This window comes from Ornithorhynchus anatinus, chromosome 20 (genome assembly GCF_004115215.2).
Source record: "Ornithorhynchus anatinus isolate Pmale09 chromosome 20, mOrnAna1.pri.v4, whole genome shotgun sequence".
Taxonomy (NCBI): Eukaryota; Metazoa; Chordata; class Mammalia; order Monotremata; family Ornithorhynchidae; genus Ornithorhynchus; species Ornithorhynchus anatinus.
Genome location: NC_041747.1, coordinates 3843259 through 3858471, shown reverse-complemented (window position 1 = coordinate 3858471; position 15213 = coordinate 3843259). Strand labels below are relative to the sequence as shown.

The window sequence follows — 15213 nt, the reverse complement described above, 5'->3', positions numbered from 1 at the left end:
GATCTCCAGCTCTTCGTATTCTTTCTCTGCTCTCCAACTATTGTGTCCTGGCTGAAACTTCCCACTGCCTTCTACGGCAAACTTTTCTGAATGAGAAGCCAGTAACTTCTGCCATCAGTGATTCTCCCTCCTCCCCCAACTCCCTGAGTGCGGGCTGCCATGCTGGTCGACTAGCTCTTGCCAAGCAGCAGTTTTTGGCCCGATGTGCCAGGTCATGGCTCCCAACATACCATGCTCTGCACATAGACCCGATCAGAGACAGAGATTGTCTACAGAGAGTGGCCGGGGGCGGGGATAAAGTAGGCAGTTAGGCAGTAGTGAGGACTTAGAGAAAAGTAGCATAAGACAGAGTTGGGGGAAACCCTAGAGCCAAGGGAAGAGAAGCCAAATGACACCCATGTCAGGTTCCGGGTGGTCCTAAAAGTTACTACTTTTAGAAAAAAAATACACTAAAAATATCATGTCTTACCTAAAAGGGCCACAGGAAACTGGCTTTAGAGGAACATGGTTCGTGCACATTCTTCTATCTTTCATTGTTCCTAAAGGAAAATCATATGTGCTGACAAAAATCTATTGGCCAATTCTATTGACTGATACACTATGGGCAAAGAGTGAGATCATACTTCAGATCTCCTTTTGCAAATCCTCTCTTAAGTGTGCATTTTCCTATTGTGATTTGAAATATTTGATTATTTTACAAAGTGAGCTCAAATGCCGCAATTAGAGAAAAACTCTATACTTCACAAAATTCGCTCTTCAAATAGGTGTATTGAGCACTCATGCATTGAAAGAATCCCAATATAAATCTCAAATGGGCCAACAGAAAGGATATCAATTGGAGCCAACTGGGAGCTCTTCAAGAGACAGTCTGGACGCTGCCATTAAGGCCGACACTGGAGAGCTATAATAATAATGATGATGATGGTATTCGTTAAGCGCTTACTATGTGCCAAGCACTATTCTAAGCGCCGGGGTAGATACAAGGTTATAGAGTTGTCCCACGTGGGACTTGCAGTCTTAATCCCCATTTTACAGATGAGATAACTAAGGCACAGAGAAGTGACTTGCCCAAAGTCACACCGCTGACAAGTGGTGGAGCGGGAATTAGAACCCATGACCTCTGACTTCCAAGCCTGTGCTTTTTCCACTAAGCCATGCTGCTTCTCTGCAAGCTATCACAGTCACTCTGCAAGGCCTAGTAAGAAGCAGCTGGCCTTTAAGCACTGAGTGGAATGGCATGCACCTAGGAGTCACTCAAAAACTGACTGACTGATTGATATGTGAGGGGGAATACGGGTAAAATGAAAGGACCTATCTGGCACTTCAGGGAATACCTCACCACGAGGGTACTGTCTCTCTAATAAAGGCTCAAAACCACCAGGGAGTACACTGATCATTCTCGTGACGATTCAATTTACAGTTCACATACAAGAAGGCTTAAATATAGGAGCCTCTCTCAATGTATGTACATAAAAGACTTGGACTAGCGGACCACAATCCATCAGAACTCATTTCCCATGAGAGGTCCCTGGAGATGAAAAAGAAATATGTATTTCCTGGAAAAAACAGTACTGTCCCCTCCCCACATCGGGGAAAAAAAGGGTTTACCTTCTGGAGTGCTTCTTGATGCTTTTAAAGAAGATTTTTCTTTCCCCATTGTTTTATCAAACTCAGGCAATAATTTCCTTTTAATTGAAGGTTCTCCTAGAATGAAAATTATTTTTTAAAACTGAGCTCTTAATTCCATTCAGGACACATGAACAGCCTAAACAGCTTACAGTTAGAATTAAACACTCTGACAAGTAGTAGTGACCTGCTGGAAAAAGCACTGGAATGAGAGTCAGGAAACCTGAGTTGTAGACCCAGTTGTGTCTCAGCCCTACGGACAGAGGTACCTACTTTGCAGTGCTTCGGTCTCATCTAAGTTGGGGATAGAGATTCCTGCCTCACCTCATCCTATGGGACTTGGGTAGGAAAAAGGTGAGACAACTGATGGGAAAGCATTTGGAAAAATAAAATTGTTTCACAAATTCAAGGTTATCATTATTATTATATCCTACAGGAAAAAACGGCATAATAAACTAGCAAATATTAAGGAAACTTCTGAAGGAAAAATAGCTTTCAGTGTTATATTAACCTACTTACTATTTATTTTATAAGAGAAAGCTATGCAGATGAAGCACTTGTATGCTTAGGGCAAGTACCTTTCTGGGGTATGCATCGGTGTACATACATTTAAAAATAACATAATGGTATTTTTAAGTGTTTACTATGTGTCAGGCACTGTACTAAGTGCTAGGGTAGATTCAAGATAATCACGTCCTCCATGGGGTAGAACAGGCATTGGATTCTCATTCTGCAGATGAGAGAAGTTAAGTGACTTGCCCAAGGTCACACAGCAGGCAAGTGGCAGAGCTGGGAGTAGAACCCAGGGCCTTTGACTCCTAGGTCCACGTTCTTTCCACTAAGCCAAGGAGTTTCTCATACGCCGCCAGGATGCACGCTTTGGTTAAACCTTCTCATTCTCCCGCTATCTTTCAAGAAGTTTAAAACTAAGGGAATGAATTCTGTTTCTCCCCGCTCACGCAGCAGAGTTCAAAGACACCGATACGTGGATTTTTAATGTTGGGAAAGGTTAGGAGGGAGGACGACTAATAAAGATGGTTGTGGATTTCTGAGCACGGGCAGTCTTTTCTGATCTACCTAAGGAAGGGATGGGAGAACATTAGAGTTTTGAGAGAGTTGGCATTCAGAGAATACGGATGCACCTTTCACGCATCACTTCACTTTGAAGCTCCTAAAAATAAAATCTGAGCACTACATGCCAAAAGTAGGGCAGCCTCCACCTAAAGGAGTAGCTGAGAAATAATGCAGTAATATTCCACTCAACACAGGACTGACAAGCATGAAACAAGAGTGAAACACTCCCAACACAACCCTGCTTCCGAACATCGACCCCAATCCCTAAAGCAGATTTTAACCCCAATCTCCCATATAAAAGGATCAATACGAATCAGGAATTACTGAAAGAATCTGGTACATACCATGTGAGTCATGCTCCTCGAATCTTCTTTTCCCAGTTCTTGGATGTAGCATGATACATCCCTCGTCGTTTGGGTAAGTAAAGAGGGACTGTTTGACGGGACGTGCTACATCCAGGCCCATGAGCTCATCTTCCATGAAAGCTTTGGTGCTTGAAGCTGCTTCGGTTTCCAGCGCACTCTCCGTGGCTTTGGAACAAGGGGGAAAGACATCTATTCTGGCTTGGACAGGGCGACTGGACAGAGTTGAACCATCATCTATTTTCAGAAGGTTTTCACTTTTAAAAATGGCAATCCCGTTATCACATTGTCCAGTTTCTACGAGGGATAGTTGCTCATCTCGATTACGAGAAACTTGGATATGGCGGCTGTCCTCTGAAGATTTTCTTTCAACGTAATAATTGGAGTAGTTGAGCTTTTTACTGAGGTCTTTTTCAGTTGGGAAGCTTAGGATGCATCCTTCTGCTTGGTCGCCATCAACACGAGAATGAAAAGCAGATGCTTTCAGTACATCTTGGTTAGGCTTGGAGAAATACGCAACATTATCATCCTTGTCTAGTTCATCAAATTCCATTAACACCCCTTTCGCTCTTTCCAGGGCACTTTCAGAGATTCGGACTTGTTTTCCACTTCCTGTCCTGAATCCCGAGCTGTGCTTTTGTAGCACTTGGGGTTTTTCACTTCTGTTAGGATTGCTTTCATCCATGACCTTCTCTGGATGACTTTCAGTGTCTTTAAAAGATGTTACAAAGGGCAGTCGCTCAGAGTGATTTTCTATTGCAGAAAACACTTGCTTTGCCTTCTTCAGTGAAGCATCTGATACCCGCACGGGTTTTCCGCTTGCGGTATTAAAAGCTTGACTCATTCTTGTAAGGGCTCCTAATGGAGGCAGTTTTCCCAGCTCAGCTTGGCAAAAATCATAAGTTCTAAAATTCGCTTGGCAATGTGACTTTTGCAAGTCCACCTCAAAGCTTGTATTAGCAAACAAACTCTGGGTTTTTTTTAATGCTTGTTTATCTGCAATGTTTTCTTCCTTTTTTGCAGTATCAATATACATAGCTGCATTATCTGCATAATTGCTCTCTCTACCTGGAAGGTGAGGGAAAGTAATATTCTCTGGGCTGCCCAATGTCCTTATATTCCCTGCCACAATTTCAGTTGGACAAATTTCAGATTCAGTCCCAATATTTAGCCTTACATTAGAGGTAGTTGGGGATATCTCTTTGGGTTTAATTACTGCTTCAGGAGAAATGGGGATGGTTTTAGCAGGACTGAATGTAGCTGGCTTTAGCTCAAAATGAGTTGACCTAAATTCTGTCTTTCCAGTGGATGTTTTAATATTAATGACATTTTGGGCAGAGCACATCTCAGAAGGATCTGGTAGACTTTGAACATTAGTATCTTCATTCATCATGGGTGAATATTTTTTATTTGCATCTGTTAAATTATGAAATGCCAGTTGGGAATCAGTTGAGCCTTTTCTGCCAGCAGTGTAATTTACTACTACTGAATCATTACAAATGTTGGCTGCATATTCTGAATCGCAATGTGTATTCAAATCTAAACGATTTGAGAGCTCATTACCCTTCGAATTGGAAAAACTGGCTTTGGAAATATAACCATCCATAGGATACACTGCACCTTGTCTTTCATGGCTATCAGTCCTGTTCATTTTAAGAGTTAAAATATTTTTTGAAGGACTTACTTTAAAATGCATGTTCTTATCAGCGGCAGAAGAGAATAACATACTTTCCGACGCATCTGCTTTTCTTGGTGCACCTTCCAGATCTCCCTCTGAAAGCCATTTTCTTGCCTTAAACAGTGAAGCCTCGCTCACAGAAATTCTTTCACCATGGCCTGTGCAAAATTCTAAAGCTGAAGCAGTCTTAGCTTTCCCAATGAACAGTTCTGGATATGAAGCTGAACAATTCTTCTCAGTTCCTTTTTCCATATCTCCAGATACTTTTACTTCTAAAGGAACTGTACTGGGCGTTTTAAGCGCTATGGTTTGATTACACAAACCTCTTTCGGTGAGGAGCTCAGGAAGCTCTTCCTTGTTTTGAGAAAAAAGGTTCTTTTCAATATTAGAATCATCTTCACAATCTGGCATTTCTTCACCAATTCTTCCAGGAAATCCAAGTGCCTCAGAAGTGTGTGCAAAACCTTCAGGAATGTTCTCTCTTTTTCGTGAAGTTCCTGTCTCAGGGTGCTGAAGGGTGCTCATCTTTTGCTTTCCTGTTGGATTTTCTTCAGCAAAAATGTCCTTTACCTTAGCCAATGATTCCTTGGAAATTTTAACATTTTTTCCACTAGCGGTCTTGAAATCCATTATACTGTGCTCTCCCAAACGTTCACTTTCAAGATTCGGCTCCCGTTGGAAAGTCATCACTTGGTTTTCTGGGGCCCCAGGGATCGCTTCTTCTGGAGTTTTGCTTTGTTTTGTAGTTATTTTCTCTTTGACATACTTTTCCATTTTTTCATTAATTACTCTGTTTTCCATTTGGTGAAGAGGAAATAAAAAAACATCCGATTCTTCTTCTGGGCATTCTTCCCTGAACAAGAGGTGGGCTTTTTTCAGTGACTCTGTGGAGACCAGGATCTTTTTACCTCTGGCAGTCTGAAAGGACTGAGGCTCACGGGAACTTAATGTGCCCTCCATTTGCTTCCACTCTGGATTACATGTTACATCTCTCACTTTATCTGAAATATTTAGCGAAGACATTTCTTCAGCTTTAACAGCTTCTAAACAAGTTAAATCTGATAAGCCTTCATCAGCTTGAGTGTTTTCTTGATTTAAAAATTGATTAGACATTTTCAAGACAGCATTATGTTGATCAATAGATGATACTCCACTTCCTTCTTTATGAACACAGTATTTGCCTTCGCTTCTATTACAATCAGTAGATTTTCTTAAATTACTAATCTCTGGGGGTCTTTGAAAAGGAAAGTCATTTCTCTCTTTATTTTGCATATTTTCCCCCCAGTTTTCCGTTTTTGCAACAGAAACAATATTTTCAACATTAGTTGGTGATTTGTATAGGCTTTTAGTCCTTTTTTCTTCTATATCTTTATCATTTTTGTCATTTGCTGTCTCAAATGCAGAAACAATGGAGATATGACTTTCACTGGAACAGATTTTAGATTTTGCTTCAGAAGAAGTAGCTTCATCACTCATCTCCTCAATATCACTAAACAACTTGGCAGCTTTTTGCAAAGCTACATCAGAAACTACCATCTTTCTTCCAAGAGCTGAGTGGAAACCCCTAAATTCATTTTCTTTTATGCCTAGTACATCAGCAAAGGTATTTCTATCACTGTTGCTTTTCTGAAAATAAAGAGTCTGCTGTTTAATATTGACCTTATCTTCCGAACTAACACTTGTTTCCACCTGTTTGGGAAACTTGCCATTGCCTCCACGGACACGGGGAATGAAACTGTCATCAAATGTAACACCTTTCAATTCATCGGAAGTGTTATTCGAATTCACTAGCTCATCTTCGTCATTTTTCCCAAGTGCAATTACATTATTCTCGACTGTGCTACCTTGATGCTTAAACTGGGTGAATTCAAACTGACTACCTGTTTCTTCCAGTATAGTAGAAAGTTCTGTAATTTCGGCCTTTTGGCTAGCTGTTAAACAATGCTTCAGTTCAAGGTCTGGTTGAATGCACAAGGGTTGAAGAGGCAGAATGGTATTTTCACTGTTAACAACAGATATGTTATCCAGGAAATCGTTAGGTTTGGTGGAACTTGGCTTTGAATCAAAAGCACGGGAAGAGTTTTGGTTCAATTTCTTTTCCTGAACTGATGATTCCTGGGCATTATCTAATTCAACTGTGGTTGAAGTATTTGCACTTTCAGCATAAAAAATACTATTAGGATACTGTTCTTCAATATCTTTGAATAACATTTTACTTCTCTTAAGATTGTTTTCAGAGAGTTTGATCTCTTTATTGGAAGCTGTTTGGAAGCCACAGCCAACACTCTGATTTAAAACATGTTCAAAAGTCCTTGTCCACTTCTTTGGGTTACCACCATTATTTCCTTTTGATTTCAACACTAAACTAGAAGAGTTTCTGCAATTTAAGTCTTTATTTGGCAAAGTCACCTCACCAGACATTTTTAGAGCCTGGTTTAAACTACAACTGCCCTTCTGAAAATGTTCAGGAGCCTCTTTTGAGGAAAAAGAATTTTGTGTAATCAATTCCTGGGTTTCTTCTTTATGTTCCATTTCTGCATAAATTGCACTGGTGTTGCTTTCACTCACAGGTTCTTCTAGGTAACTGTAGCTTGACTCACATATTTCTCCAGTATTATCCATAACATCTGTGTCGCTAGCTAATGCTTTATAAAGAAAAGTATCTTTGTGCAAAGGCTTATTTAAGCCATAGTTTGGTTTAACAACTGTCACTTCTGAAATTGCCTCTTGGCAGTCTCTTAGGCTCTCTGTGAATTTATCTACAGAAGGTGGTGTCATTTCTTTGCATTTTCCAGAGAGCCTCTGTTGAGCTTGTTGCAAAATTCTAACTGAAAAACCAGTCTGGTGTTCTGTTTCTTTTCCGGTACTATTATTAGCAGCAATATCATTTAGTTGAGGACTGGCTTTATTCTTAACACAACTGACCTTGTGGTTTTTCCTAAATTCAGATTCCAGGTTCTTCTTACAGAAGGACTCCTTTGCTCTAGGAATAATAAACGAAGATTGTAAAGGAGGATCCTTTGAGGATGGAGTTAAACCAAGAGTACTTGGATTCACATCTGAAGTCCTGTTTGCCTCTGGAGAGTGAACAGTATGTTCAATTTTCCCAAATTCCACTTCTGAATGCTTCCTTGCTAGGAGACCTGCTGCAGCCTTGGCCTTGTCTTTTATACTTGCAACTCTTTGCCTTTTTGACGGATCATTAAAATGGCTTTGTTGAAACTCTGACCCATCACAAGCTTCAAAAGATGTAGCAGAATGTGGTTCATCATTAGTTTTTGCTTCATTATATTCTAATTCCCTGCATACTATTGTACTTCTGGAAAAGCTGTTTTCGGGAGGTGGACAGTCTATACCACACATTACTTTGGAAGGACTGCTTAAAATCTGTCCATGGGCCTCAGGCAGCAGACACTCTTTTCTGGCAGAGGCACCCAATAAATCTGTGAACAACAAAAATGAAATATAATCAGTCTATAAAAACTTTAAAAATGAACAGAGTGAGAAGCAGTAAAAAAAAATGGAATGTTAGAGTAAGGTCTTACTGGTTGAATATCAGAATTCAAAGTGTGGAATTATTTATTCTGAAGTCACTCTCATTACCGTATATCCTTTTGACTAGCTTTGCAGTGGGGAGAACAAAGTACCGTTACTTTGAAATTAAAAGTAAATACAGCACAGTAAAACCATGTTGAACATGTGTTCTTGGAAAATACAAAACTTATGTCTGGAGAGAGAAATATGGAGATTTTTGAGATATTTCTCAAACAAAAAAAGGAATCAAGAACAATGTATACTTAAGTGGATAGAATTCTTTACATGCACCTTGGTGTTGAGACTTTGCATGCGTGTGTAATGTGTTCACCTGGTCTCACGTGAAGATGTGATAGCGAATCTCTCTGTGAATTTTCATATGTGGTCTAGATTCCTGGGTGTCTATGTATTCAGATGGCATTACCATCCAGTCTATCTACCTCTTGAACCCTCTAATTGAGCAGAGCATAGGAAAAGTCAACCCTTCCCTTCCCTTTCCACTCTTACTATCTACAGGGTGTCACCTATCACTCTGCGAGTGGGAAAGTGGACTGAAACTCTTGTTAACCATACTACAGAAAAAAGCTTCCTACTTCCAACCAATCCCTTTTTTATTTAGGAAGGCTACGGGCATATATAAGCCACCACTGGTTAAGAGTATTCCATTTTGCAAAATAGACCATTCATTATTATTATTATTAATAAACTAACATTAAATAATAATTATAGTATTTGTTAAATGCTTACTCTGTGCCAGGCACTGTACTAAGCACTGGGTGGATACAAGCAAAGCAAGTTGAACACAGTTCCTGTCTCACGAGGGGCTCAGAGTCTCAATTCCCATTTTACAGATGAAGTAACTGAGACACAAAGAAGTGAAGTGATTTGCCCAAAGTCACACAGCACACAAGTGGCAGAGCCAGGATAAGAACCTATGACCATCTAACTCCCGGGCCTGTGCTCTATCCACTAGCCATACTGCTAAACCAGTCCATAAATAATGGCATGCATTACAGTGAAAGGGCAACTTTATTCTTTTGCAGTTTGAGTGTGATGTAACAGGTGTTCTCTGAAACCACAATATTCCAACTATCATCTCTGTATGGGATCTATGCTGTAAATGTGGTTTCTTAGATCCTGCTGTACCTGAATGGGAGCATATACTTCCTCCCCTGACCTTCACAATGTGAAGGAAAGGGAATTCCTTCTCCCGATACTGTGGGTATGTGGGTGCTTAGGCACAGCACCCCAACATACTCTCGGCCAGTCACCAAAGGCCCACCTACATGTAACAATAATAACTGTGATATTTTTAAAATGCAAACCAGGTACTAAGTGCTGAGGTAGCTAAAAGGTAATTGTGTTGGACACAGTCTCTGTCTCACACAGAGCTCCCAATCTTAATCCCCATTACGGATGAGGTTAATGAGGCACAGAGAAGTGAATTAACTTGTCCAAAGTCACACAGTGGACAAGTGACAGAGCTGGGATTAGTGCGCAGGTTCTTCTGACTCCCAGGCCCATGCTCTATTCACCAGGCCATGCGGCTTCCCTTAATCCACTGATCCCACCCACGCTGATCTCACGGACAGCTTTAATTAAACGAACCAACTGCTCACCTAGACTCCGCTTACCGCTTCTAGTTGTTTTCATTTCTGCAAGAGTACGTGGCTGTTCAGATAAGTACCTAAAATCCTACCTCACCTTTCTTCTTGACTCCTATGGATTTTATAGTCCTATTCTGGAAGGTTAAGGGGCCTCAGATCTAATCTCTGTAGCAGCCTATTAGAAGTCGAGGCTGAACGGGCACGTTTGAACTTCTGGTCTTGCCGGGAGAGGTCCAGCTGAATCTCTACATAAGGGGAACTGGCCTCAACTTAATTGAAAGAGCACCTGGAACTCAACAGGTGCCAAAAGATGAGCACCACCTCCTCACAGGCCCAGGTGGTATGACATCGGGGAGGGGAGGGTGCTGGGAGGGGCAGCAACTAGCTTTCCATTCCAGCTTTTTGATGCCACAACTTCAGATAAGCAGCATCTTTCACCCAGTTAAATGTGAACAGTCTCATAATATTTCATTTAAAAATGAAAACTATCTTTTTTATGGTATGTGTCAAGTACCGTTCTAAGCACTGAGGTGGATAACAGCTAAGCAAGCTGGATAGAGTCCCGATTCCATCTGGTCTCACACGGGCCTAACGGTCAAAGAGGAGGGAGAATGGGAAGCAGTATGGCCTAGTGGTAAAGCATGGGACTGGGAGCCAGAGGATCTGGGTTCTAATCTGCATGGTCTAAAGGATAGAGTATGAGCCTGGGAGTCAAAAGGATCTGGGTTCTAACCCTACCCCTGCCACTTCTCTGCTGTGTCATCTTTGGCAAGTCACTTTACTTCTTTGGGCCTCAGTTACCTCATCTGTAAAATGGGGATTAAGACTGTGAGCCCTATGTGGGACAGTGATTTTGTCCAACATGATTAGCTTGTAACTACCCCAAAGCTTAGTACAGTGCCTGACACATAGTAAGCACTTAAATACCAAGATGATTATTATTATCCCAGCTCTGCCACTTGCCTGTGTGACCTTAAGCAAGTCACTTAACTTCTCTGTGCCTCAACTTCCTCAACTACAAAATGGAGATTCAAGACTTGTTCCTCCTCAGACTGTGAGCTCCATTTGGGATAGGGGTTGCATTTGGCCCAAATAACCTGTATTTACCCCAGTGCTTAGAACGGTGCTCGACACTTAACAAATATCATTAAAAAACACAACAGTTATTGAATTTCCATTTTACAGTTGAGGAAATTGAGGCACAGAGAACTTAAGTGACTGGCCCAAGGTCACACAGCAGGTAAGTGGCAAAGCTGGGATTAAAACTCAGATTCATGCTTTGGGCCACGCTGCTTCGTCTTTATTTAAAATTGGACTTTAGCACCTATTATGGTAATAATGTAAAACTGTGAATAGTTTTTACTTTGTGGCAAGATGCTACAAGGTCACAGTTACACAAATAAGTTCTTTCTTCATTTCTGAATTTTCAAAAGACACACTGAACCCAGCCACATATCTTTAAAAAAAGGATTATTTAGCAGAAATTACAACTCACACCCACTTAGAGCAAATACAAACAATACCTGGATCAATCCTGGAATATGTCTGAGGGTCCACAGAAGACTTCCACTCTAAACAGGATGATGTAGACGAGTGAGGTGACCCTGAACCTTGATGTTCCGGGGTTTTTCCTTCTTGAAAAGATGAATCACTATTTACGGCATAAATAAATCGTCTCGTTTTCTTTTTCAAGTTGGATATAATACCAGTGCTTTTCCAAATCACAGGGTTATAGTCAGAAGTTGGCCAACTTTCATTCCCATCTGAATCTACAGCCAAAGGATCAGGTCTTGGAGGGCAACGAGAACCATCTTTTCTCAAAGATGAGTGGCTTTCCAATCTAGTGTCCGGGGTTTCAGGGTCTTTAAAATCTGTGGGATTCGTGCCTAGAAAATTACTTTTTAAGAAATCCTCCTCGGATGTCTTCTCAGAGTCTTGCTTCTTTTGGAGCATTAAATTTCTGTTACTTTGGAAAGGGGAAGCTACAGGAAAAGTTTCAGGGGTGGTGTCTTTTAACATTAGCACACAGTCTTGATGAGGTTGAGAACACTGTTTGTCATCCCTCGTATTTACTAATGGGTCAATGTTCAGTACCTTCTGGGCTCGGTCTGGACTCAGAGTGCTTGGCAAAGAAATGTCTGAAGCAGCATGTCCTCCAGCTTTAGCTGCTAGTCTTTCTGCCAAAGAGGAAATGTGAGCTGGTGGGGTTTTTTCCATCCAAGTGCCATCGAAACCTGAAAGGTTCAACTGAGACCACTCAGAGGCTTGAGATGTCACTTCCTCCTTGGAGGACCGGTCATTTACGCTTTCAAGAGGCTGCTGAACTTTATTTTTTGCCACACTGGAAGTGAATTCAGTGTCATGCGCAACTGCACACTCAGCATTCTCAACTAGGTGTTCAGTGTCTTTACATTCAGCTGCTCTTATCTGGTTAAAATGTTTGCCCTCATCCTCTTTAGTTTTACAACTGGCATAATTTATTGAATGAGCGTCCCCTTCTCCAGGAAGTACATCTTTAGCTGCTTCATATACTTCATCTTCCAGGTTTTGGGGTTCACTCCGATTCCAAGCTGATTCACTGTCATGTTCAATTCTGTCCTCACAACTGTTCACGTCATCAAATGAACCATCTAATATTTTTTCCAACTCTGAAATTAAAAACACAAATATAGAAAATAGCATCAGGTATTTATAAAAGCCAATGTGTATCATTTAATTTTGACCAACTCACACATAAACCACACGGAAGTGTTTCGTCTCATAAGCAATTCTGTCATTCTAATAACTAACTGGATGGATAGATTCATTCTTTAGCATATGAAATCTAAAAGGAGAAAACATTTCGAAAAATTCAGTAACTCCTCTCCCATAAATAACCGAAACCTCATCGGTCTTGATAAGGGCTTTAAACTATAATTATATTATAGTTCAGTGAGAATGGAAAGAACCTGTTTTTACTAGTGGTTGCTAATGATAGCAGAAAGATCCAACTAACTAAATGGGAGAAAAGCAGTTATTTCTGTGAAGAAGTAGCCAGCCGAACAGAGTTACTTACCGTGATCCATGATGCCAGTTTCTGAATTCACGTTTGTTCCGGAAGAGGTGTTCATTCCATTTCTTCTTAGACTTTCTCCGTGGCCTAAGAATTTTTGTAACATCTGCAAAGAAGAAAAACTAAATCAATGAACAGATTCCAAGTACCATATTTTTCCACACACGGGACTCAGTTGATAGAGCTGTGCCTTATTCATAAAAAACATTTCACCTATAGGGCACAGGAAACCTGGCATTCTAGTTAATTGAAAAATCAAAGGAAAGAGGAGAAAGAGTGAAAAATGGAACAAGACTAGCATGGAAGTGTGGGGAGACTCTCAAGAGCATAAAGTATTGCTTAACTGGACTTGAGTGAAGTTCAATGTAGAAGGCATCACGTTTGAAACCCAGACAATGAAGGTTTTTCTGAGAACTGACCTGCTAACTTCAACAACTCTAAAAATCAAATTTGCTACATTTCTCATACGGCAAAACCCTATACTTCACGACTGGTATTTTATTTCAGTGGCTACCAAGGGTCAATTAAGAGATTAAGTTTGAACATAACTAATATTTTCTGAACAAAAAAAACTGTTGGATTCTAGACTGCAAGCTCACTGTCGGCAGGGAACGTGTTTATTGACTTTGTTAACGACTCTCCCATGCACTTAGTACAGGGCTCTGCAAGCCGCTAAGCGCTCAATAAATACAACTGAATTTATAGTTAAACTCTTGAATTTTAAAATGATACTCCTGACATGGGTGCCTGAAAAAGTTTACACATGGCCAGTCCCTACCACACAAAGATATCCTTTCGGGAGCTCATGGTGCTTCTTTTAGTTACTGCCGTTTTCATCCTACCTTCAGCAATCCTGTGCACTATCCAGGGCAGTGTCTCCGGATCCTTAAAATGTTTCCACTTACCACCCTGCTTCCGATTCCCTCCCCCCATTTTTGCTCTGTAGCCTCTTTGATATCTCCCTACCTCCAGCCTCTCCCCACTCCGATCTATACAATGAGCAGCTGCACAGATCATCTGCTTGAGGCATGGTCAGCACACATCTCTCTTCCAAACCCCCCAACGGTTTTCCGTGTCCCCCTCCTCACCATCTGCTTCAAGGATGTCCTGAGCAACTCGCCCCATCCAACCTATCTGCAGTCTTCACCCACTATTCAACAACTTGCTCTCTTTGTTTCTCTCACCCTAACCATCTAGTTATACCTTGCTCTTGATTCTCCCGCCTCTGTTCCCTTTGCTCACGCTATTCTCTGGCTTAGAACTCTCTCCCTTCCCAAATCTGACAAACCACAGCTCTCCCCACATTCAAAGCCCTCCTAAAATCCTACCTGTGCCACAGAGTCTTCCCTAACTCCAAATCATATAAACTCACCAGGCTTTTCTAGAAGCTTCATCACATATCTGGGCAGATCACATTTTTCAAAAATCAACTGCAAAATGAATATCAACTAGCTTCAGGGTAAATCTCATTCCTTATGCTTACTTACAATGGTATTGCCATCAGCAAATTTAGCTTCAGAAACTTGATCATCTTTGGCTGTAAAGCAGAAGGAAATAAAACCACTTACACTTGGGGTCACAGACTCATAAAGCTGGATGCAGTCTAGTTCAACATCTAAATCATTTAAAGTAGTTATGGTCTTGCAGCAGATTTGGGCAGAGCTAGAGATCACTAAGTTCCATGCTGCTGGAAAACTCCCCAAATTCTAGGGTTTCGGTACAAGTTCAGAATTTCTTCGAAACTATTAGCTCACTTTCAGTTAACTTTCACACAGCTATCTCTCTGCAGAGCTGAGCGAAACCAGCCAGATCAATGTTAAAACACAGAGAACAAAGCTGAAGCCAATTTTTAAAAATGTGACATTTAACTAGCAGTAGAATCTACACCAAAATATTATCATTTCCCTATTAGACCATAATCCCCAAAGTCAATGGGAATGACCACTCATCCCTACATTTTTGAAACAATAGAGACCTCATCCGTATTACCTAGTAGCACAGTTGAACTAAGTGTCGGGGGGGTGGCTAAAGAGCTTGACCATGACATATCTGGGTCCACCTCCACTCCCAAGCTTTCGGAAATAGGTCTTGGGGTCTGGAACTGGAAAGACAGCAAATCAACATATTACTTAATTTCCACCTGTTCCATGAATTCTAAGTTTTAGTTACCCGCTTACAAACACACACACACACAGAGTTTTCAAGTTCAAATTAGTCATCACTGTAAGTGAAATTAACATAAGGGTCAAATATCACCACCACCACACCATGTGCACCTAC

At 41.0% G+C, this 15213-nt stretch overlaps 1 protein-coding gene across 1 annotated transcript in view; it reads right to left on the bottom strand.

Annotated features, from left to right (window-relative positions):
- Positions 1-15213, bottom strand: part of BRCA2 (BRCA2 DNA repair associated) — a 38205-nt gene that overhangs the window by 15006 nt on the left and 7986 nt on the right. Inside the window, exons 7-13 of the mRNA XM_007668699.3 lie at positions 14923-15034; positions 14421-14470; positions 12937-13039; positions 11405-12529; positions 3045-8183; positions 1609-1704; positions 470-539 (exon numbers count right to left, since the gene is read on the bottom strand). Coding sequence (XP_007666889.2) covers positions 470-539; positions 1609-1704; positions 3045-8183; positions 11405-12529; positions 12937-13039; positions 14421-14470; positions 14923-15034 — 6695 coding nt within the window. The remainder of the gene's footprint in view (positions 1-469; positions 540-1608; positions 1705-3044; positions 8184-11404; positions 12530-12936; positions 13040-14420; positions 14471-14922; positions 15035-15213) is intronic.